Consider the following 25490-nt stretch of genomic DNA (forward strand, 5'->3'; position numbering starts at 1 on the left):
TATGTGTTGAGGTGGGTGCATATACTCGTATCTTGGGCAGACAATGTGTGTGTGGGGGGGGGGGGCTTGTCTGGTAACCTTTGTTTACATGGATACACTGAATGTAGTTGACAGTTAAACTATTTCAGTCCAGTTGTTTCCCATCCTGCGGTGTAGGAACTGACCTTGAACAATTCATCTGACGGATGTAGCTGTGACCATCTGGTGAAGACAACCTTTATTTATTGGAGGTTTATTAAAGTTTGTCTGCAATGTAATTTTACAGAATCGTGGTGTTATTTTACCATATGCTGGCAGAGGAGAATTATCCCCGTATGAAGTAAACACTACATTTATGTACAGAGAGCAGTGTTCGCATTAAAAACAGCTCGGTGTTAGAGCTTAACTGTAGGCCCCGGGACGGGACGACTCTCAGTCTCAGGCACCAGGCTAAAGGCTAAAGGAGCTCAGAGGCTGTAATCCCCGGATGAAACCATCATGGCTGCCACTCGCTGAGCTGTCAAGCTCTCCCCAAAAGAAAAGGTAAAAACCGAGACAACTACCCAAATAACTACAGCTACATTACTTATCTATACCACCCGGTGAGTTTAGTTGCAGTAATAACTCGATGCAAGGTTGTAAAGAAAATCGGGTCTGGCGTAACTTTGTTGCTCCGCTTTTTTTATTCCTCAAGTTATTTCGTCTTTGTAAGCGCTCGTGCGTCACGTTAATTCAAATCAGTCAAACGCTGTTTCGGAAAACGTTACAGCAGTCCTCTCGCTCCCGAAACAACAACGCGTGTCTGCGTGCGAAGGGAAAAGGAGCTTTGGAGGTTTCACGGCGTGATAGTTTTATCTCAACTTTCACAATTCCCATGGCGTTTTTTTGTTGCTCGTCACAAAAGGCAGCCTCAACACTTTGTTGTGGTCAAGTCAAACTGTACAATGGCCGCACGATTCGCCGATTAATCTTCCACTAAAAAGTCCCACTTAGCATTATTCTGGTGTTTTTATTCGTGCATTTGATAGTTTTTGTTGGTTTTTAATTGCACGCCCCTCAACCGTAGCGCATAGTTGTGCTTTAAGCGGTGAAGTTCATAACTACGCTGTGAGCAGGTGAGTTTAAGCGCAGCTTCGAGCACCTGGTGGCTGATAAGAATCTGAGTTCCTTGTTTTGTTCCTGATCGGAGTGTAATGAATTAATATCCATGTAGAGCCAGATGGAACCATGGGCAGCAACAGGTGGACTTATAGTAAAATAACTGTAGCGTAGGACTGTGAAAGCAGCCTCTGTTTACGGGTTTAGTGTGAAACAGCAGTCTAGCACACAGAGCATGCTGGGTCTTTTGAAAGCATTTCATTACAAAAGTGAATGAAACAGGCACTCATTGATTTATTGCATTCATCTTGCATTATTTTTTAGTTGGTTCTCTGTGTTTTTCTGCACTTTCAGGAAGCTGAAAACCCATGGATTCGATGGATTTTTCTGCAGCTACCTCCACAGGAGGTAATAAACAGCGTTTCAGCAAGAAGAGAAGGAACCGGCGCAAACGGCTCCACCTCAGGAAGACTGGCGTTCAGCCCCCAACTATGCAAAGTGAAGATAAGCGTGGACCAAAGAAGATAGCAGAAGAGTGGGAGCAAAGCAACGTGTGGCCTTCATCAAAGAAGACCTCCCAGGAAGCACAACAGAGTCAGCGCAGGACAAATGACAGTGGAAATACACTTAGGTTCACGTGCTCTCAGTGCAGGGACAACTTGGAATATGTTCCCAAAGACTTAGTGAGACACTTTGAGGAAAAACACAGAGGGAGCCCACCAGTTTTTTCCTGTCATTCGTGTACTTTTAGTACACACGAGTTCTCCTACCTACAGGTTCATCTGTTAAGCCACAAGGACACTTTTTCTAGCTGCAACATTTGTAAAGACAGTGTTCAACGCACATGGCCTGAATTCAGTGCACACCTGACTACATATCACTGCCAAAATGGCAAGTACTCATGTGGAATGTGTCAGAGATTCTCCACAGGTGAGGTTAGAGTGTTTTTAGAACATATAAATGTACATAATTTGGGCCTGGAAGGAGCTAATGATGAGCTATCGCTGCACACAAAGGACAAGAATCTGTTTGGGCCTAAAACAACCACTCAGATGTTACGTTGTCAGCACTGTGGCTATGAAGCATCTCAGAAATTGTTGATTGCTAAACATGTTAAAACTGTTCATGTTTGCCAGAACGTTAACCAGAGGAAGAAGCGGAAGGAGGTTCATTCCATAGCAGTGAAACCAAATGACCCAATCCCAAAAATGAAGTCTAGATTAACAAGAAGTGCAGTTAGGGAAATGTGCTGGCTGACACAGGACTGTCTGTCTCTGCCAGGGAGAGAATTCCTGGAAAAATACTGCCATCTGTCAGATCCACAAACAACACTAGAGGAGACTCAACAGTTTTTGATGAAATCTGTCGCCGGGGAAACTGGCGACCAGAAATGGACCAAGGCTCTTAAAACCGTTTTGTCAAACGTCCCTCAAGATATGAATCTTCACCCAAAGTCAGAGAATGGCATCATGTCGAACTCGTCGGATCTTACTGTCCTCACAGTCAAGAACAAGATAACTGTAGCTCAGAACGGTGCAGCGTATGCCAAAAGGTTGAAAAGGATGGCGTCATCAGATAAAGAAACCGTTTTCCCTGAAAGTGCTGCTGAGGATGCTCCATGTGTAATTGACCAGAATGGGTGTCAGTCAGATCTGAGCGATCATACACCTTGTCCGCAGACTGAAACCAAACTCCATAATGACGTCTTACTGTCAGCCCAGAGTGAAGTATCGGAGTGTACTCAAATGCAGGAAAACAGAGAGAATCAGGAATTAAAGACTGATCAGGAAATCGAGGAACATGGTAAAAAACACCAGGAGCCTATTCATGAGGATGTGATTAATATCTCCAGTGAGCTGAAGTTGACAAATGAGAGCACAGAGCAGGCATGCAGTCATAAAGCCCTACCAAAACGTAAGAGACGAATTCGTAGACACAAACGCAGGGCAGCATCTAAAAAAGTGGATAAAAGATCATCAGGACTGCCCTTAAAGATAGTTTTGAAGAAGAATCCCGTGAAGGAGAAGCAGTGGGTGTCACAGAGCTCTTTGTCTCCATCAGGAGTTGGGCCCATGTATGACTATCATGGGCTGCCAAGTCCTCATACGACAATGGAGAAGACAGCGCAGGTTCTTCAAGATGCACCGATAACAGAGGTTCACCAGAAGAAATGGACCAAAGTTTCCCAGACTGATTTATGTGATCCTGCTGAAGCCATCACTTCAGTTCTACCATCCAATCCAGGAGAAGGACTCATCGCCAGCTGTGCTGCAAAGCCAGTGGGGTCTCAAAATATTGACGGAAATGAGCCTGCCATGCTCGAAGGCTGGCCGTCAACCCATCAAGAAATGCGAGATGATGCAGAAAATCAGTTCTCGGAGACAGAAGTTGACAAGAGAAGTTCAGTTGCTAAGTCAGGACAGTCAAATTCGAGAGCTGTAGCAGAGATTGAAGTAGAGATGCGCCCCAAGAATGTACTGCTCCAAACATCAGGCAGTGGTACGGACTGCTATGTACCCAACGATAAGAAGAGTTCAGCAGCTGACAGAGTGACTCCTCATAGCAGTTACACCAAGTCTTCCCCTGTTTCCCAACCTGCTATTACACCACAGGGTAAGACGGCAAATTATAGTTTCTACATAGACATAATGGTTAAAGATTTAACATGCCATGGCACGTTCTTCACATTCATTTTAACTTTTCGTTTGAATTTTACATTCAAGAGCACTGGTCAGGCTGTTTGCTTTTTAAAGCACTTTGAAATGAGTATTTTCACCTTTTATCTTACAGATAAAGTAAACCTGGAAGATGGCAGCCTTGCTCTTTCTTCAGAGCAGAGTTACCAGAATGTTGTGGGATTGAGAGACAGAGAAGTGCCTGCAGACTCCTGCCCTGATCTCCTGAGTAGCACCCATTTTCCTGTGGGTAAAGCCATCCAACAGGAGCCCTCACCAGCCTCTGGGCATCGGTGGCAACCGGTCCCAAAAAACCAGGAGAGGACCCTGAAGTTAGTAGCCATAAATCCATCTCAGTTGATAAAGCGTCCGGCGGGAGACCAGCCTGTTGTGGTGCTAAATCATCCAGATGCTGACATCCCCGAGGTTGCCAGGATCATGGAGGTCGTCAACAGGTACAGAGGAGAGGTGCAGAAGGTCATGCTGTCCCGCAGGACTCTGAATGCTCTCTCAGCCATGTACAGTGAGGTCCCTGAAACAAATGACCCATCAGATATGCAACCTGACTCTGCAGGGCTTGGAAAAAACTCTGTACAGGAGAGGTTTATTTTGAAGTTGAAACTTCGCAGGTTGAGCAGGAAAAAGTACGAAGTAGTGGGTGCGGCGTCCCCCAGCAGGGATGTGGCGACAAAGTTTCGCTGCTGGTTTTGCGGCAGGGTCTTTGCAAATCAGGAAGCGTGGATGGTCCATCGGCAGCGACATCTGATGGAATGGAAAAGGCCAAACTGTGAAAACTCTTAAATGTCGCACACACTGGATGAAAAACAAAACTAGTCTGGAAAAAGATGACTTCGCAATACAACAAAACAATAATGGAAACCGTGATAGCCAGTCTTCTCATTTTTCTTTAAGGTCTTAATAAAGAGTGGTGGTCGTCACACTTCCTGGAGGGTTCATGTTCTCAGGGTAATATAAACATTTACCTTTGTCTCTCCCAGTATGAGTAGCTCAATACAGACTCTTTGTAGTTTAGAAATAATTTGTACGGCTACAAGGACGTGGTGTTGACAATTTAGTTTGTATTTTTTTTTTTTTTTTGTATTTTGACGCAATAGCTTTATTTAAAGTGATTTAAGTACACTGTCGTACGGAATCTTTTATAGAACACTGTAACATGTTTATTTGCCATACCATCTGAGTTTATGTACGGGTAGGCTATACAGTGTGGTAGCTATAATATTTATGTTTTTGGAATGGGACGCAGAGACCCACAGGTTACTCAGATATACCAAAACTGTGTGTTTAAAAAACAAACAAAAAAAAGTCAATAAGCTCTTTTATTCAACATTTATTTATGACTTTAGGTTTAGTCTTTATATGCTTTTCTTTATGCTTTTTTGGGCCTTTGGAAGAATCAGTGTATTTGTACAATTTTTGTATAAACTTCAAATTATGTTCATATATGGTATTATGTGTAAGAGGTATATTTTCAGTCATTCATTCAGTGGGAGCCGATATCCCTGAAGACACGATTAATTTTAAAAAGTAAACCTGTGTTTTGTGATGTAGATCAAATACTAACAAAATAGTTTCTTTTGAAATCTGGATTTTTAAAGATTAAGAGGCCTGAATGATTTGGTCATGTTGTTTTTTTTTTTTTTTTCCCTCAATGAATTTCCTCTCTTTTGACTTGAAATGATAATCTTATCTTTTAATTGCACTATGAAAGGAGGATTTATATTTCCCGTTACCTCACCTTATCAGGCCTAAGCCTATGACAATCAACCAGCGTCCTACTGTGGCTAAACATTTCCTTATGCAGCCATGATCCCTCAGTATTCACAGCAAAGGGAACTGTGGCTCCTCTTTGTGTGTGTGTTTGTGCGCGCGTGTGTGTCAGTCAAGGAAAATCAGACAGATGTACCTAAATTGTGCATGTATTCCCTGGACTGTCAGTAATTCTTTGTGTGTATATATATATATACTTTTTCAATTTAGATGAAAGATTTATAATTGTATATAGTCCAGTTAGAGGTACTGTAAAATATTACCAGAGAATTTTCACCAAGTGCCTAGGAGTTTTTGTTATGCAACAAATGTGCATGAGTATGATAGCATTACGTGTTGAACAGAGAATAAATGAAGCTGTTGTCAGTCTCTGGTGGTATTTTTGTGATGACTGAAAATGTGAGTTGAGTTGTGCAACACAAGAAAAGAGTTTTATTAAAACAAAATATACAACCTTGCGTTTTTTTTTTTTTTTTTGGCTCTCCAAAGTACTGCTGTCATAACTGAATTATTTGTCTACCTGCTTCCCTCTGCTGCAGCAACACTGTTTCATTCCTTGCTTTAATTTTCATACACTGTTTACTGACAGAGCATTAAAAAAATATCTGAATAAAAACACAAGTTAAAAAAATACATTTTCTGAGTCAGTGCTACTTTAGCTCTCCATGGCCAGCTATGCAGGCAAGTCCAGCGTGCAGTCCTGTTGACAGCACAGTGAATTAACAATGAAGGAGGAGAAAAGCATCACACGATCAGTGCTGTAAACAGTCTCAAAGTAAACACGGCAGGCTGGGTTGTACAAGCCCGATCGCTCAGCTGTTCGCCGGGTCATCTAAGGCTTCACAGGGAAACACAGCTTGGTGGCGTCCTTGGTGTTACTCTGGCTGTCAATCAGCACCAGAGGATTCCTCTGGTGGTTCTCGATGATGTGGGAGACGCTGCTGAAATACTGAAACAAAGGAGGATGATGAGTTAGTCTGAAGAAGTTCAAAAGATTCCACTGAAATGATCACATTAAGTTAATAAGATAAAGTCTTACATGTTCGTTGCATTTTTAAACGATCTTATAAGCTGATATGCTAGATGTTCTGATTAATGGCAAATACATTGTCTGTGTTTGACACCATCATTTCCCATTTACTAAAACTACAACAGCCTTTCTATCAAAATTGGAAATAGTTCTATTTCAAAGAAGACATTGTGACATGTCACTGTAGGGAAATCATAGATGTCAACAGTAAAATCAGTGATGGCTGATTTCCATTTAGCTCCTTCCGTTTTCCGTACCTCCTGGTACTGTGCCTGCTGGCTCCCTTGCTGTGTCTGAAATCACATCCTGTTTACTACGTACATTTAGTGTTCTCCATTTGAGCGTCAGATTTACACTGGATATGGTAACATCAAATGTGACCACAACAGATTGAAAATAGCAGTGTCCATGACATGTGCACAATCCTCTGCTAACTACTACTGTGGGACTGTGTGTGTGTGTGTCCAGCCACTGTCACACTCTCATGGCTTAGTGGGACACGAACAGACTCATGTTATTAGTTACACATGTGCTTTTCCTGCTATTATAAGTCTAAATATCTGCTGTGAAAAAGGCCTATTATGCAGTATGATGCAGGTGGGGATATGATTTTAGATGATAAATCAGGCAGTAAAGCCTCCCTCACCTGGACCGAAGGAGGTGATGACACTGTAACATTTACATTAGTATTTATTTATAGTGTCCTGTGGTCTAGCTGTTATTTCTAGGCCTCTAGGCATATATTTAAATTCTATATTCTAAATTATATCATTAAAGTCAAACAATAATAATATCTTTAATGAACTTAAAAATCAACCCACAGCTATAGCAAAACTATTCCCATCTTTTGTTTAACCTTTATCACTCAAGGCAAGCAGCTGGATCAACGTGGCTGCCTCAGACAGACGTAAACATGGCTCTTTCCACGCTTTGTATATACTTAAAGCATGCTGGGCAAAGCATGTTGGGCAAAGAGTTTGAGGCCTACAAACTCTATTTAGTCACCAACTGTGGGCCACAGCGACCATCAAACACAGTCAAAATGAGAGGAATGAGAAGCTCTCCACTGTACCTCCTCTCCTTTCTTCTCTCGTCCCAGCGCGTACTGCCGAGTGTTTGCTATGAGGCGGATTGGTATGTTGTACACTCTGCCCTTGTAAAACACCACTAATGTGTAGGGCTGCTTTGCGTCGTGACCGGAGCTCTTCCTCACCATAAACGCACCGTCCTGAAACAGAAAGCACTCACAGTCAAACCCAGCAGGGGGTTGTGGGAAATAATCTGCATACTGCTCAGTTGGATTAACAACAATGCTTCACCAAATAAAACAATTCTCACTTTATTTGAGCGAAGCAAGACTTCGTCAGCAGTCTTGCGGTCACATGTGCTGGCATACCAGGGTTTCTTATAGACATCTGCATCCTGAGAAGAGGTCAGAGGAAAACGGAAGAATCTTTAACATATTAATATAGTTTGTTGAGTCATTTAATTCATGTTTATGATGTCATGTTTTAGGTGGATCACCTTATCTTCATCTGTTGTCCCATTATCAGCAGAAACACTTGTTCTGTCTGCTGGTTCTAGGACATCAGAGACACAAACAGTGTAATTATGGAATTTTGTCATATTATAGCTTTTAGAGTAGGATTGCTTTAAAAATAATACGTAACAGGTAAAGTTATAAATACAGTGACATTTTGTGTCTAAATTGGTGTCACTTTACGTTAGCGTACAGAACTCCTGTTCACATGGTTGTTAACCTGCTGTGAGACACAAGAAGGTGAAGCACTTACTGAGGGAAGAAAACTGTGGAAGAGGAATCCTGCAACAGAGACCACAAATGGACCAGACCGCAGTAAATACACAGCACAAAGCTGCGATTAAATGCAATATTTCTAACTCAGGAAGCATTAATGTAAGAATGAATGTGCACAACAGTAAAGCTGCATGTTGCAGTTCTTACTTTGGTCGTTTCAAGTCCATTGTAAAAGCTTTTGGGAGAAATTTGTGGTCGTTTTGCATCACAGGCAGAGTTTGGCCTGTGGAAATCCAGACAAACAGTATTTAACCTGTTTACTATTTAGTAAATCATAATCTGTAAATAGGGTTTTTGGTTTCAGTTGTTTCAAGGCTTATACTATGCATCTTTATCTGTCTGCTTTATCTGCTTATCCCCTGTCTCTTTTAACAGGCATAGATCTGCTGCTAATTACTTCTACTTCAAGTGAACTCATCAGTGCACATCAATGAACACTCGTATATATGTGCAGCATATGTATGTATGTAATTAGATCATCATGGTACTGAAAGTCTGCAACTTGGCCACATTATTGCCTTCACATGGAGAATTAATTTACAAAAAATCTGCAGAGTAAATAAAATGTGCGCTGGTAACCTTTTTAATGTGGGTTTCAGGGATAGACATCAGTCACAGAAACAGATGACTAACTGGCCCACTGTCCAGTGTGTAATAAAAGCTCAGTCTGGTGTGACTAATAACGCAAATTAATAAACTTACTTTCAAATTCCCTTGGTTTCAAATCTGGCCTCTGCAACAGAAGACACAGTAAAAGGTTTTCAGCATGATTCAACATCAGTTCATCTTATAACAAACTCTTCTAATAATCCAAAGTAAAATACAATAAAACAAGGATAATTTTTTTGGAGCAAGTATTTTTTGGCTTTGTACACTTGATTTTTTTCTATTAAAAAATGTTCCTACCGGCCTTAAAGCTGGTTTTGGTGACCTACTGAGAGAAAAATGAAATGATCAGACAATCCCCTTCTTAAAAATTTAATCGGGTTGCTCTATATAATAGGAAAAATGTTATGTAATGTTAATAAGTAATGCTTACTCTCTGGGCAAAGGTTTGGGTAGAAGTGGAGGAGGAGGTTTATCATGGGAACCTAGAGGAGCACATAATCCAAATATGAGAGATGTACCAGTTGTTATGACTGTAGGGAAATCCGCTTATTTTTATGCCACTAACTTTCCTCTAGATGGCGCACCATGCTAGAATGATTCATGGTAGAAGTCTTAACACAAATCAGTGGGAAAACAATAGTTCAATTTAATACTCACTATCATCTGGATCACAAACTTCATATTCATCATCACCTGTGGGCTCCTGGACCTGCAAAATACACAAAACCAATGAGTCAGTGTTCTCCTAAATATACAAGTCTCTGCAAAACACCTCTTTGAAATGAAATCTTGCACATTTGCCATCACTCACAGGAGGGGGAGATCTCCTTATGTTCACTCTAAAAACAACAACAATTTATTATTAGTGTAGTACAAGGAAAGCAATGTAATAACTTAAATTGATGAGCTCATTGGGACCTTTTGAACAGACAATAAAACTCTCCTCCAAATGATGGCGGATCTCTCCGTCCTCTGAATGAAATGTCAGTGCTCTCAGTCCTACCTGGGGCTGGGTTTTGGTGGTAAAGATTGTGACAGTGTTGTGGAGAGTCTGCAAAATAGATGCAAAGCAATGATTGGTCCCTGTTTTTAGTTAAATTATTTCTACAACCCTGTTGTTGTTTTTTATCGTATGCCCGCACAATTAGAAAAAAACAAAACAAAGAAAGTGTAAAGCTGACCTGCTTGCTGCCGGAGATGATGAGTTCTCCTGTAAAGATGCAATAAAATGCAATCACACATATTGAAAAGACCTTAAAAATGCTAATAGGTTCAGTTACATAAACAGCTTACCTCTTTGTCAGGAACTTCATAAAAATCTGAAAAATAACCAAATCCTTAATTAGACGGGTGCCATATTATATACTCCAATAAGTCTCCAAAGAATGAAACTGATAAGTATGTGTTGAAAGCACAGAATGGAAGTGGGAACTTGTTGTAATCTTGTATATGGGAATGTACATTACTGTGACAGTTTTGGAAGATATGGAAGTCCAGGCTCATAGGTTTGGTTCAGAAATCCCCCTGACTCCTGAAGTACTAAACACCTTCTCTAGACCTATTTAAAGATCAGTGGAGTGCCTGTTTATTTGTGACATGTTTTTATTTTATACTACCATATGAACTTTTATATTCTGCATCATAACTGAAGAAAATTTTGACCTGACATTCATCGGTTCCTCAGTGAGTCCTAAAGACTGTAGTGATTTTTCCTCTTGCGTCACCATGAGGTTCATGTTTATGATTTTGACTAAATGACAGATGGATTGATTAACCTTGGCAGTTAGTTTTTCATTTAGCCCCATCATCACTGACTTTCCCATCAACCACAACTGTACTTTGTGTTTAGTGCTAATTAGCAAATGTTAGGCAGCCTGTACAGAAAACCTGTGAAACATCAGCATGTTGACATGTTAAACACTTTTACATCAAAGCAGTTTCATTTGTGACACGTTGTAAAATATGCCACCAGTAACCACTTATTTCTAAAATGGCAGCTTTTCACAAACAGTTCAGAGAAACTGCCTTGTTTTGAAGCTAGTGAATAATCAAATTCATGTTATCTTTTAACCTTTCTGACGTCACCATAAATGGAGATTCATGGTTCAGGGGGCGTGATGAACTAACTGTTATCATATAAAAAGTGAGTTCATCCTTTTATATCATACACAGTTTCTTCTTCATTTCCAGATGGTGTATACAACACAGGGTTTGATTGCATAGTAGCTGTGGTGAGCACAGATGATTAGGGCCAGTAATTCTATAGGTTGGCCCCTTACAGCGTGTTTACTTACCAGGACTGGGTGGACGCTCTGGTATGGGTTTAGGCAACATAGGAAGGTCTCTCCCTGCTCTGCGCCCACCATGAACCACAGGATCTGAGGAGAGGCATGGAGAGTGTTATTATTATTATTATTATTATTATTATTATTATTATTATTATTATTATTATCACACCTTTTATGGCAGTAGTCCTTGCAGCAGTAGTAAACATCTTGCTGCCATAAAAAAGTCTTTTTCCTCTATATCGTGACGTGTATCTTACCGGCAGGTGGATTCTCTGAGGGTTCTATGTAGTTGTCATCCTCATTGCCATCTGGGTTGATGTAGTCTTCCTACAAAACAACAAAGACAACATATTGTGAAAGAAGGGCCACGTCAGCTGCCTGTTTACCGGCGCACAGGATATGGCAAAATCCTCTGCGGTGTGGTATTTATGTGAACTTGAGTTTAAGTTGCTTTACTTCGTCTGTTCCCCTGTGGGTGGGTTCAGGGGGCAGTTGTTTGGAGGCTTTGCCTGGGCGGAGGGGCTTCCTGGGTGGCCGGTTGGGCCGGTTACGGCAGCTGTCTGGAAAGGAGAAGCAGAAGCAGAAACAGGACATCAGCATTTGCATGAAGCACTACTCTGAAGCCCTCAGTGTATTGTGGCTTTGGATGAACAGTGTGTCTATTGAAGAGGCTCAATGAACCAATTCCACGTCTGCAGGAAGGGAGTGATGACTGCAGAAGTGAAGCCATGAAAGATATAGAAACTGCATTTGAAAAGGACTCAACACGTGCAGATTTTGAAATGAATCACCAGAAGAACTAACGGAAAAAAAAAATCAGCATGTTCATACTGAGACAAAAATAAGTTAAAAAAAGAAGGGAATGACGTGCAGATAAGACCAGTTCATGTCAAATGAATTTTCTGACCAAGGTACTCCCCCTTCGGAAAGGAAGCAGAAGGAGTTGTGGTGAAGACTCTGTGGCTGGGTGGAGGCTCGTAGCTGTTGTCTGGGTCTTCATGTGGATCCTCGTATGTGTCATTATCCTGGAAACAGCATACATGCCATATTTTAAACAAATATCTCAGGCAAAAAGAAGTATTTATATCACTTACAATTTTTTCCAGCTTACATAATCTGGTTCAGACAGTTGTTCATCACTTTCCCTGTCATCATCTGTAAACAGAGAAATTTAAAGGGATTTCATTACAGAGTTGGAAATACGAAGCCAAAATGGGTCCCAGGTACAGCAAAACAAACACCTGAATTGCGGATTTCATCAAACCAAGCTACCTACGACATGTCAAATATATTATATTTATCTGAGTAGGTGAACGTTTTCTAATTTTGGAACATCTCTAAGTCAGCTTGTAGGTTGAGGAACCAGCAGAGTGTATCTCCTCACCTCTTGAACTGTTGAATAACATTTCAACAATTGACTTTCTCATAATTTGTATGGTGCAAGTTGAGAAGAATTTTACACAACTAAGCACAGAGTGGTTTTTTACTCAATTCATTGATCTGACTGCTAATTACTAGTTTGTTTTGAGGTTGAAAGTGTTGCATACAACACCTATGGTGATGATTTAAAAGTAGCTTACATGCTATGCTGCCCAGAGAGGAATCTTACTTTTTTTTTGACTTCTTGCCAGCATAAGTTAAATGATCACTGGATAAAAGAGATTTATTTTCATTACAGAGACTCCATCATTGTAGGTTTGAATAACACCATAAAAATAAGCTGGACCACAATTAAATGCTGTACACGGTGAAGTGTGTTGACTATGATCGACCACATTTGTAAAATGTAATATTGTCTGTGCGGGCACTACTTTTGTATAAAAATCCAAACTTCTCCGCACTCTGTTTTCCCCCATTTTTTCACATCTGTCTTACAATACTGACACACACACATGCCCACTGTAAGAGTTAATGGTCGCTGGAATCATTTCACTGATGCCATTAAAAGATTCCCCTCCATCAGAAATAAGATTCCACATGGATGACATGGGGTAAAATCCACAAAATCCACAGGATGTCTGAGTTAGACAAATCTTCCAGTTATGATCTTTTTAGTGTACAATCCCCTCTTTGTGTATGCTGTGATCTTTCTTTGCTAAGTCTTGGTGGTGGATGGTGAGTAATACAAAGAATGAATTTTGTACTAAAAACATTGTAACTTTGACAAAATACTGACAAAATACTGTGAATAACTCACAAGGGATCTCTTCACAAACAGGCAGGGAATGATTACAGTGGCCAGTAACTCTTTCAATTTAGGTATGGGCATTTGAGTATTGCTATAAGACAGACATGAATAAAGATGTTCTGGATATTTGTGCATCAACCAGAGGACACTCCACTATGTTCTGTGTGTAGCACAATAAAAGAACCATGTGTCACTGCGTATCACCACTTCACGTGGAAGCGGTGATAAAAACACAGTTCTTACCTCTGTAATCTCGAGCAGGTACCTTTGGAAGCGGTTTGCTTTTCAGTCTGTCGTGTAGAGAGATATTGACAACAGTGATTTGAGAATGATGTGAGTCTGAGCGCATCCCCTTACTATTAATACAAGATGTCAGTTTTAATAATAAGATGTCAAGATTTAATGTATTAAAGTAGGACTGTTTGGCTAGTGAAGCTTTGTCTTGGTGCAAAACACATTTCAGTTGTACACACTGTATCACAGCAGAGACCTTTTCTATAAAACTGTGAAAGGTCAATACTTAAAAAAGCACACATAGCAGACTAATGTGCATATTTTCCAGACAGAATGAGAATAAATGGTTTCAGAAACACTTGTGTCTTTATTGTACACATCCTTATGTGTCTTGAGAGGACACATTTCAGGAAAGGAAAGTGAGACAACAGACATCTGTTCAAGTTATTTATGGTTTGCGTTTCTCTCTCTTATTCCAACGGTTACGAAAGAGGAATTGACATTCTCCACTGATGCATTTATACACAGTGCCTTGAGAATTTATAGATCAGCAAACCTGGAGATTTGTCTCCCACTTAACAATACATATAATTTTAGACCAATATATTTCCACTACGTTTTTTTTTTTCTCCATAATGTCAACATCCTGTACTACAAAAAAGTTCAGTAAAGACCTGGAAAGTTTGGACACTGACCTTTTCAGTTTGTTCAGTAAGCTGCCATCGTTTTTCTTGATGTCTTGAACGATCTTTTGAAGCTGCCTGGAAAACACATAATTTGGCACTGCCATTCAGAAGCAAGTCTTCAGAAAATGAAATTTGTAGTGTTGAACAAAAGTGTTGAACAATTACTTACTGTTACTTTTCTGTTTACAAAGGTACAATCTAAACTTAGGAAAGACAGTTGCAGCATTCACATCATTTTCTCACTCATTTCTCACATTTGAGTTTTGTTTTATGTAACAACAAAAGCATCTATTTCATACTGACATTAAATGCCTTCAGTGGTATTTTTTTGGCCCAAGTTTCAACCCTTTAGTTACACGTGGAGAACAGATGTAACAAAGCTTTTACTAACACCATACAGAAAAAATGCACAAAACTGTGGTTTTGTTTTTGTCCAAAACACCAAGTGTAGCAACAGGTCAGCAGCTGTTAGAAAGGATTAGCAAGAAGTCACAGAGTGCCATCGTCCACATAGACACAACAGTTCAAATAAAACCTCTTACCGAATCTTTGCCGTGGCAGGAGCAGCGAGTTTACCCAGAGTATCCATATTCATGTTTTATCTGGCAGTTTACATTTTTGGGTCTCATTCCTCTCGTGAATTAAGCCCGTGCTGCCAGATTGCTCGTAGCAACAGAAATGAGTGCTGTGTTTGGTTTCAAGTCACGTCTTTGTCACAAAGGGGAGGGCATTTGTTCCTGCCGACTGTAAGAAAAATCACTTCTCTTTTCCACTCACTGTTACAAGTGCGCGCACACACACACATTCAAAAACAGATTTCAGTGACCACACTTTTAGCAAACCTCTTGCATCACATCTCTCTTGACTCTCCTCGATTCCACTTCCATCCAGACCCTACCATTTTAACGGCTGCTGACAACAGGAGCACTGGAGGACCCCTTCAAATCAGTGCATATAACTTTTGGAACTGTTTTTACCAACGTCATTCATTCACTTACCACCATTTCACTCACGTCTCTCATTTCTGAACATTCAGTCATCTGCAAAGAACTGCACAGCTGTATTTCAAAAACTTTCTCACATGACAAATTGTCATTATCATGTATGTTATTATTACTCATGTCCTTGTTGGACACCATTGGCGGTTTTTGGCTTTAAAACTGGCTTTTTGTGCAAGTTCATGCATGATGTGTCATGGAAAGTACCGTGTTGTAATCCTGAGTATTTTCTATAAATGGAGTAGAGAATAAAAGAATGCGCAACCTTTCCTGTTAGACTGGCAGGAGGATGGTCTACTACTAGTATGTGTGTGTGTGTGTGTGCGCGTGTGTTTGTGTGATCATCATGGGGATTTTTTGCAAAATAAATGTCTGTTCAATTTCTGAGTACAGTGAACTGTAAAATAAGTGGAGAAACCAAGATGCAATCTGTGGTGAGAAACATCCATACTGTTCAAGAATTAAAGAGACAGTTCTGGATTTTTAAGGAACTAATGGTGTATGATTCACAGTGACAAAAAAGTCCCTTAGTCACTATTCAGTCTGGAGCAGCTCAGTTGGAAATTAATGTGAAATTTCTTAGGGGACCTACATGATTATACGGGAAATTTAAACTCCTGTGAAGTGTTTTCCAGTTAGCAGCTGTAAAGAAATTACTACAAATCCTCTCAAAAGTTAAGTTTGTCTACACAGAGTTTAAGTGTATAGGAGGACCAATGGCTGCATGCAGGTTCAACAAGTGTAGAGTTGTATGGAAGTTCAGGACTGACAATATTATAATGAAACGATTCAATTAAGTGAAATTTAATTTGCCATTTATGTGCAGGATACACAACAAAATTTGATTTTCAATTTTCTCTTGCATGTTATCAATATAATAAGAATAATCCTGCCTCAGTTATAGTAAAATTGAATGTGAAATGGATTGTTAATGTCAGAGTTTTTGCATTTGAATTTTGTAATCAAACCATAAATTAAACCAGATAAATGTGAATCTTGTCATTTTCATTTAGTATTTAGCAGGAAGATGCATTTTCAAACACAAATATCTTTAATAATTATATATAACTACAAATATTAAATATAACTACAAATATTATATATATCTATCAATTAAAGTGTCACTAATTTCAATTCAGTAGAGTCAGTTTATGTGAGACACACACGCACACAAACACACATACACATGGGGATACATGAACAGGAACATACCTCACAACTCACAAACACATGCTGACAAATGTGCAGGTGCAGTCAGACAGCCGGACAAAACCTCTCTACACGCTTCTGCATACACCCCCCCACACACACAGACAAATCCAGCAGTAGTACAAGCTAACTGTATGCATGCATGTACACACACCTGCCAAGGCACTCTTTGTACTTTTATTTCTGGTATCCTCTCATTTTTAACTAAGTATGGCAGCTTTTTATTATATATATGTATAAAGCACATGACCTTCAGCCACCTCATGTCATTTTGAGTCCATTACTTCATAATAATAATAATAACAATAACAATAACAATAACAATAATAATAAACAGACAATCCCAGGGATACAAAGAGTCCAACTATGTTTTGTCAATAACTTCAGCGTTCCTGAAATGTGCTACACTCATGGTACACAGTACAAGAGCACTTGGTATGGTATATGGTATGGAAGAAATGAAAAGGGAGGGAAACAGGGTGAGAAAAAAAGGGCTGTGCGTGATGACAGTGGTAATAAAGTGTCACTTACGGCTTGTGGACGATGCTTAACTTGCCCATTTCACTGTCAGACAGGTTCTGTGAAAGCAACAGAGAAATCAGTTGTGAACACGTATTGAGAAGTTGGGGAAAAAGAATCAGACATGACTGTGACTCCTTAGAGAAGAATTGATACTGTCAGTATCAGTATCAGTGGTGGTGCATGCAGTTAATAAACTGCATTACCTCTCAGCTAACAGGAGATGGCAGCGTCTCACTAAAGAGTCATTTCAAATGCAGAGTTAGGTGTTCTCATGCAACCCTCATTTTATGAGTGGAGAGCTAATGCTCAAGGACATTGTGTGAGATGCAGGGTCAGAGACGGTTACATACATTACATTCATACATATATTATAACGATACCTAGCAGCACTTTACTTTCACACTGTTGGTGGAGGTTGGGTGCCTTGCCCAAGGGCTCACTGATGATATAATCCTTAAGAACAGGAGTAATAAGTCAACTCTTTTTTTTTTTTTTTTTTATGAACGGTTTGTGGCTCATTGAATGCAACAGTGAAACTAAAAGTGACACACCGGAGGTCAACGTCATGAAGAACAAAAAGCAGAGGACACAATCTCTAAAAAGAAAAGCCCAAATTTCCCCTATTATGAATAAAAAAAATACCTCCAGGTGAAGCGCTTGCTCCTCAAACCAAAAAACACACCACTGCCATATTACACAATGTCATAAATTATCAAGCATTTAAAAAAGTTTATCCCACTACCCGCTAGATTGTAATTTTTTTGTTGCATTTTAATGTCTGTGTTACAGTGAGGCAATTGAGATTTGTAAATGAAAGGAAAATGATTACCATAAAATATGCAACAAATCCCACTAAATTATGTATTCCCCTCTTCATTCATAATTCATTGCTCCAGGTCGTTACTTGCTCTGTCTCTCTTCTGTTTTATATTTGTCATAATGTAATGAAGATCCATGACAACAAATGTTTGTGAAAGAATGTTTATTGTTTCTTAAGGTTCCTCAAACGAAAGAAACAGATAGAAGCCAGTTAGAAGAGGTTAATGTATAAGGTATGGGTTTAATACGGCTGGTTAATTTAGATATGAATAATGCAATGGCCCTTTATCTGCAGAGTCTCCTGTGAAACATGTGCAATGATGTACTGCTAAGGCTCCTACAGTTGATTGTATGGTAGTTTTTCAAGGCCGTTTATGATTTATTTCACAGGGAGGGGCTTGATAATGCAGCTCACGTTACCTTAGTGTGTGAATATGGGCACCTTGGTGCAACAAAAGCGTGCGCTACCTCTAGGAATAAGCCCATGGCACAGCGAAAACCCTTTAAGCAGAGCTTGTGATTTAATCATTTGTAAATCAGAGAGTGAGATCACTTAATATGAAAGGCTTTACCTCCTTCAAAGAACTGAACCTTGGCCTCACAGATACACACTTGATCATCCCACTGGCTTACAGGGGAAAAAACCTATCTGTATAAAATCAGACTTAGCCTTTTGACACCGAATAAAATATCAAATAGTCGGCCCCAGTGGATACTCAGGCACTGCTCCCACACTGAATTATTTATAGGATTGTCTGTGCTCGTTCGAATGAGACACAACAGTTTTACAAGCTGCAGCTTCTCCTTTATACTACAGACCAGGAGCCCTCACTCACAGTGTGTGCACAGCATTCGGTCACATCTTAATTTTTACATGGTTTTATAACTTACATACAGACCAATTTGCATATGTGAACAGAAATTTCAGTCTTTGTGGACCAGTCTTTCTTTCTCCACCTTCAATTCCTGCTGGCAATGATGTGATCTGTATAAACAGTAATATGTGTGCATGCCAAATTTTGAGCCGTAGATTATTTGAATCAATGCTTTAATGGTCCTTCTATTGTCTCCTGTTTCAAAACGAAAGTCTTGGACACATTATAAATATGACCTGCAGTTTGGCACTGGGGAAAAGATCAGGGGATTCATTCAATTAGGATTCATCCTCTGGGTACAATGAAATGTCGACCAAATTTCATAGCAATCAGTCCAGTGATATTAAAATATTTCAGTAGGGACCAAAGTGGTGGACCAACCCATCAACACTGCCGTCTCTAGAGCTATGTTGCTAGTGTGGCTAAAGAGACATTCAAGTAAAAATGATGCCATTGGAATAATTTAAAAGGTGCTATATCATGTGAAATATTAGCAAAATTCAATTTTCATAGTACCTAAAACATTAGCATGTTTGCAATGGACAGATCTCTGCAGGTAAAATTACCTGTGGCCCAAAAACACCGTGGGTACAGCTGACAAAGCTTACCGAGTGTGAAATCTCAGTTTCACCCAAAAACAGGCACATGAATGACCACTTTTTGTTTCTGTTCACATGCGGCTCGGTGATGGAATGGCCAACAGCGAGGGTTTGACGTGTAGAACATTTGTTAATGCTCTCCTTTGAAATGAGTTTCATTTCTCGACGGGGAGAACGGCTTCGCAGCCACATGCCCACAAAATTACCTTTGGTACTTTCACAGCAGTTGCACAAGGTCTCATGACTGTCATTAGGTGAGACTTTCCACATGTTCACAAATCCACACTAAATGTTCCAAAATTACAGGTGTTATGAGATAATTCTGGTTTGATATTTCTGGTGTTTTTCTCCTGTAAGTCTCTTGTGTTTTGCTCTTAACACCTCATTTCTGTTCTGAAAATTGTATTCACTCTTTCTTTTTTCAACTATGCCTTATATACATCCTTATATAGCTCATATCATTTGTATTTCTGTTTGTAGATGTTTAATACCAACAACAAAGTAATCGTATAGTGGCCTTTGTTTGTAGTGTCGATGCCTTACGCAGAAGTTGAAAGTGACTCGCTCACGCAGCTGCAGCGTCACAGAGATGGAGGCTGACAGTTCTTTTGATCTACAACATATCTCTCTTAACCTGTCTACCCGTGTGATCGATCATGGCATCAAAAAGATGGAGATTACCTTTATCTATATACGCTTTGCTGGCTGACTGTCATTCCTATCCACACCATGTTACGCTATAGCACTTTGCCACCCACCACACAGACAGAATTAGATTGTGTTTTTTTCTCCCCTCATTCTTACCAACTGATGAGGACATACTGTAGGTGTAATGTGAAGAAGATGCAGCCGAGGCAGAGCCCGATGTTGTCTTATGATGGCAGTTCAGATCTGTGTTGCCTACTTACTTGTATCTATTTACTTAAGGATTTCATGACCTTTGCTCCATCTACTGTATAAACATCATATGAATATGCAAAGTAAGCCAAAGGCAAAGCTCAGCAGCAGCACATGTGCTGGTTGACATTCAGGCCTTCTCTGCCCTTAGACACACGCTGAGCTGAGCCCCTGATGAGTCAAATACAACTTGTTATAAACAATTTCTCCTCCTTTTCCACTGCATTTTTAGCAGGAATAGATTTAAAGAGTGTTTGTGAGTATGTATGTATATTAAATTCACAGAAACGTCTTATTGGCATTGGTGCAGAGACATATAGTGTTATAAATTTAAAGATCCCCACCAGACATGTTTTTAGACATGTGAAAATAATCTCCTTTGAATGATATTTTGTATCTGACATGGTTTTTTCCACAGAAAAATTCAGTTACAATTTGTCTTAGACTTCACTTAACTGAAATGTCCATTCTTGGTGTATATGCAACAACACACTTATGTAAGTTGCATACTGGAACTATTTTGCATTTAACAAAATCATGCTTGCAGACACCTGTGTCTTAAACTCCTTCAGACCCATTCACATAATGTAAAAACATCCTCCCAGTGGCAGTGGCTACTTGTAAGTGTAACACATTTCTGAGTGGAGGTTGGCTCTAAGTTCATTGAAGAAAAAAAAATTTAAGTAAATATACTCGTAAGTAAATATCTGTTATTTTTGCTTTGTGACAAAACACTGATTTGATCTACTTTAAAGCTCTTACTCCAAAGCTTTTACAGTTGCTCTTGTAAAATCCTCCTGCAGCAGAAAGTGACATTTCACTGCCAGAGGCAACTCAAAAAAAAACCCAACAACTTTTTGACAGAAAAAAAAGAAGAGGAACTGTTAATTACAATGAGCAGCAGCACTCATGCAATGACGAGTAAAGAGCACCACCTACTGAAACTCACTGAAACTCACTTCATCAATGGAACTGCTGAGATAAACCTAGTCTCAAACTGAAAAATGTCTTTAGAGTAATGAATTTTTAAAACATGTTAAAAATAAGTTAGAATGCAGATTGCAGATTAAATATTAGAACTATTCTGTTTTACACATAAGTGAACTACAGACAGTACAAGTACAAGGACACACAAGACAACAAATTATATTCAAAGAGTGCCAATTTTCAGCCATCAGTCTAATTTAACACAAAAAATGTGCAAAAAGTGAAGGGGTCTGAATACTTTCTTTAGCCTGTTAGCATGATAACCCTTGTTATTTAGCACTAAACACAATGTACAGCTGAAGCTGATGTCATGTCATTAGTTTTGTGTGTATTCATGTGTGTAGTCATCATATTGTGCTATTTTGAATGTTGACCTGATGGTGGTGCTAGAGGGAAAAGTCATAAGGATTCATCTTTTGGGAACCATGAATGTCTAAACCAAGTTTGAGCCAATCCATCCAGCAGAGTTGAGATAAGTCACTCTAGAACTAAAACAGACAACCAGCTGGTGGCGCTAAATCAAAAGTCAGGGATTCCCCAAGTACTCATTCATTCACCACAGTCATTAGAATTCATCCTCTAGGGACTTGTTGATAAATTCCCCTCTGAACCTTAAATGTCAACCTCACGATGGCACAAGTAGAAAAACCAAGGAATCATGAAAATTAGTACAGCTCATCATCTGGGGACCATGAATGTTTGAACAAAATTCCATGGCAATCCATCCAATAGCTGCTGAGATATTTGAGTCTAGGCCAAAGGGATGGACACTAAAATCCATAGAGTCATGCTGACAGAGAGGCTAAAAATCAAATACAACAAACAAAAGTCCACACAAATAGGTGCAAAAATTTAAACTGATCGTGTATGAGACTCCGCGGGCTTGAAGCTGCTTAAAACTGAACGTGTGTGTAGCCAGCTGTGTGGCCATGATGAAATATTCCTGTTCAATATGAGCATGTGCTTGCCTCGGCTTAATAGAGCTCTGGTGTTCTGGCTGGATCTGTAGCTACGGGATCTATCAGTCAATACACATACTGTATGTATATGAATTTTTCAGATCTGCACTGGTAACCTGCACATCAAAGCCTCTGTTCTGAAACATTAATCATTTTCACTGATAAAAATCCACACCGAGCATATTTTGGGGGAGGATGGCCTGTGAGACATAGTGGAAGTATTTCAGTGATGCAATATTCCACCTGAAATGGGATCACTTCATGGTCAGTAAATAATGAATAGAGGAGTGGATCGTTGCTTTCATTTGTTTGTATGAACAGAAGTGTTTAAAAAGAGCCACTAAAAAGACGCATATGAATGAAGGCTTATAGAATCATGCCACTGCACAGGAGGTATTAATCAGGTATTATTAGGATCCACAAAATACTAAATATTAGGAAGTTATAAACCCATACTTAAGTTATTTCACTGCATAAAATCCTCTTCCTCTTTCCCTGAAGGAGATTTACTGATACTTAACTTGAATAAGCAGGGATTACAGCTTTAATAGCTCCGTGACTCATTTCACAGTTCTTGCTCGCTCCCAAACTGAGACACAGACAGTTTTCACCTGCACTCATTGTGTCAGCGTGCATCACAGAAACACTGGAAGTCCCTCCGAGATTGTACACACAATCACAGATGATGGTGACAAAGCAATGAGGCCGATATCAAAGCAGAAGTTGCAACTAACGTACTCACTTCCATGTTAGATGGGCCACTCTAGAGAGTGTGAGAGAATGTGGGAAGTAACGCAAGCTGAGAGAGAGTGGGAAGTCATGTTTCATAATCTGTGAGCTCTCCTCAGTTCTTCAACTTTGAAATTTTTTAATTCTGCTTAAGATTCACAGTAAAATTTATTCATTGATTTATTCAAGAAATAGCAATTTAAGGGGTTTTCGATTATAGCTATACCGGTATGTGTATCTTTTTTTTTTTTTTTTAGCCAAACAGGCACAAAAATACGCTAGAAAACAAAATTATTCTGCTGGTTTTAATACCATAATCACAATAATAATAATGATTATTGCTTGGCAGGATTTGTCCATTCTGGTGTAATTAGACGAACAAACTGAACACAGCCACAACCCTGATGATCCCGAATGGATTACTAGATTATGTGACTACAAGAGGGACAGAAAGAGTGTTTTCTAGAAAATTCAGGTGAAAGAAGGAAAATACGAGGGAGTAACTCACCAGGAATCGTTGCCCATTAATTCTCAGCTTTTTTACAACGGTGGCACATTCTTGCATCTTGTTCTGAGGGCAGTAAATATATGGATTTAGTTTTCTGAACTGACATTTACAGTTAAACACAGAGGTTAACTGAATTTAATTCCAAAATACTGGTCTGACAGAGAGACCATCCCATGATCTCTTTATCTTAACACTTGCTTGAGCTGTTTACAGTATATACAGTATGTATGTATGAAAAGGTGGTGTAAACCATGATCCACTGCTGAAGAGCCGCTGAACTAAACCGATGAGAAAAAAGCTCCTCCTTAGCATCTCCTCTTCCTGATTACATCTTGTTACATCTTTGTCTCCCATTTTTCTTGCACTCACCTTGCACATGAAGAGAGCCAGTTGCGACTGGTCCCACCCCTCGCACTCCTCTCTGGACGGCAGGTTCATATCTGTCTCACCAGGGAGCCTCTGAGCAGGAGTGTGCTTTTGGAAGTACAGTAATAGACTGACCCGTCACGCACCACGGCGCCAACACTCCAGCCAGCTTCAGCAGGGAGAAGTACACACAGGGAGGTCACCTCATTAAAGCCAAAACATATTCTCTGTCTCATAATGTTGCAATTCATGGTTTTCTCTAAAATATCTAAACCAGTCCCTGAGATAGCACTGAGGCGTCCACAAAAGGGAAGCAAGGACTTCCTTCCTACTTTAAAAGTCATTCTACAAGAAAGACTTAAGAAACAAATGTGTCATAATAGAGTGTGACTCTTTCACCTCCCAGCTCAGGGACACTTCATTAACAGTGAGGCCGGGTGTATAATTTCTTATACATTTATTATTTTTGCAGTCTAATGAAAGTCACATATAGTATGAGCTTGTTGGTAATTGTCATCAAGAGAGGAAATGGGGTATTTTTGGGGATTAGCATCTCAGATAGATGAAATGTGTCTGTGGATCAGACATGTAAAATCCAATACACCTGTAAGAGCTCAACATACGCTACAATATTTTCTTATTATTATAGTTTTATCAGACTGCATGTTGAAGATAACAAAGCTGTATCACATAATTTGATGCTATTTTGTTACTCAATGTTGAGTTGAGTCAAGATTCAGACTCAGACTTATTAATAGGACATGCAAGTCTCTATCATGTGATTTAGCAAAGGAACAGTTTTGGGAAATGAACTTGTGAGCTTTTTTGAGCTTAGCACATAGAATGAAACCACAGAGAAAGCACTTGTCAGGGTTTGTCCAAAAATAACAACACAGCCTGTGTTTTCTTTTGCGAGATATAATGTGTTAATTTGTGAGGTTTAAAGGTGCTAGTGCACAGATTTTCTTACCTTGGAACAAACAGCAATCAAACAGCAATAGCAAAAAATTGTGGCTATACAGGGAACTTTGTGTTGTAACGTTTTCTTTTTGAACAGTGGTTGGGTGCAGTGACCACAGATTAGTAAGTGGTCAGAAGCTAAGCTACAGTGGCTCCCTCTTTATTCTTAATACACAGACATGATAATGATATCAATATTCTCATCTAAATCAAGAAAGCAAATAAGCACATTTCCCATTCAGCTATTCTGTTAATGCAGGAACTGAGTATGATGGGATGAATGGGCCACAGCCGTTGTGGTTTGAAACTGTGTAATTTAGTTTTAAATCTCAAACTACAGAGTCGTCACTTTTGCAGATAGAAGATTACAATTACTTTTTCTTTTTTTTTTTTAGGAACAGTGTGCATGTTTTTGGTCCTCTGATCACTTAACAGCAAACTGAAAACTCCTCATATAATGAATACTACCTTAAAATACAGCCACACACTTCCTTAACACAGGCAAGTTAATGAAGAAGCATTTCCAAGCGGAAACCATTACACCTATATGACCTTACTTGATACATTTCCTCCGTACTGCCCTTTGCTTTGTTAGGAAGCATCCTCAACCTGAAATATTGATGATACAAAGCAGTAACTCTTCAGCAAGAAAACTGGATAATAAGACTCAC

The 25490-nt window shown here is 39.5% G+C and overlaps 2 protein-coding genes across 5 annotated transcripts; one reads left to right on the forward strand and one right to left on the reverse strand.

Annotated features, from left to right (window-relative positions):
* Window positions 1-145: 145 nt before the first annotated feature.
* On the forward strand, window positions 146-5824 carry LOC121189611. 2 transcript variants are annotated; one of them, XM_041049927.1, is made up of 3 exons: window positions 146-204; window positions 1432-3690; window positions 3868-5824. In XM_041049927.1, exons 2-3 carry the CDS (start codon window positions 1446-1448, stop codon window positions 4551-4553), a joined length of 2931 nt encoding a protein of 976 aa, XP_040905861.1. In that variant the 5' UTR covers window positions 146-204; window positions 1432-1445; the 3' UTR covers window positions 4554-5824. The 2 variants fall into 2 exon arrangements, with proteins under 2 accessions (XP_040905861.1, XP_040905860.1); XM_041049926.1 differs by lacking the exon at window positions 146-204 and adding an exon at window positions 432-522.
* Window positions 5825-5949: 125 nt separating this feature from the next.
* Window positions 5950-23985, reverse strand: blnk (B cell linker). Of its 3 annotated transcripts, none has more exons than XM_041049929.1 (24): window positions 23863-23985; window positions 23494-23556; window positions 17130-17176; window positions 14401-14466; window positions 13715-13761; window positions 12395-12438; window positions 12191-12308; window positions 11740-11843; window positions 11541-11610; window positions 11290-11373; window positions 10289-10314; window positions 10177-10205; window positions 9999-10046; window positions 9807-9834; window positions 9653-9704; window positions 9426-9477; window positions 9293-9317; window positions 9089-9119; window positions 8534-8609; window positions 8364-8392; window positions 8095-8150; window positions 7909-7992; window positions 7643-7798; window positions 5950-6489 (listed from the first exon to the last, which is right to left on the reverse strand). In XM_041049929.1, exons 1-24 carry the CDS (start codon window positions 23929-23931, stop codon window positions 6373-6375), a joined length of 1521 nt encoding a protein of 506 aa, XP_040905863.1. In that variant the 5' UTR covers window positions 23932-23985; the 3' UTR covers window positions 5950-6372. The 3 variants fall into 3 exon arrangements, with proteins under 3 accessions (XP_040905863.1, XP_040905862.1, XP_040905864.1); XM_041049928.1 differs by having other exon boundaries at window positions 9293-9320; window positions 23863-23983; XM_041049930.1 differs by lacking the exons at window positions 17130-17176; window positions 23494-23556; window positions 23863-23985 and adding an exon at window positions 14934-15139 and having other exon boundaries at window positions 9293-9320.
* Window positions 23986-25490: the final 1505 nt, after the last annotated feature.

Source organism: Toxotes jaculatrix, chromosome 11 (genome assembly GCF_017976425.1).
Source record: "Toxotes jaculatrix isolate fToxJac2 chromosome 11, fToxJac2.pri, whole genome shotgun sequence".
NCBI classification, from domain to species: Eukaryota; Metazoa; Chordata; class Actinopteri; family Toxotidae; genus Toxotes; species Toxotes jaculatrix.

Bases quoted from the DNA above. Each gene is read 5' to 3' on its own strand.
- LOC121189611 (XM_041049927.1), top strand. From the start codon at position 1,446: ATGGATTCGATGGATTTTTCTGCAGCTACCTCCACAGGAGGTAATAAA. The intron at 3,691-3,867 runs GTAAGACGGCAA...TTTATCTTACAG, and splicing joins ACCTGCTATTACACCACAGG to ATAAAGTAAACCTGGAAGAT.
- blnk (XM_041049928.1), bottom strand. From the start codon at position 23,931: ATGAACCTGCCGTCCAGAGAGGAGTGCGAGGGGTGGGACCAGTCGCAA. The intron at 11,374-11,540 runs GTAAGATACACG...GCCTCTCCTCAG, and splicing joins CTCAGAGAATCCACCTGCCG to ATCCTGTGGTTCATGGTGGG. The intron at 9,120-9,292 runs GTAGGAACATTT...CTTCTGTTGCAG, and splicing joins CAAAACCAGCTTTAAGGCCG to AGGCCAGATTTGAAACCAAG.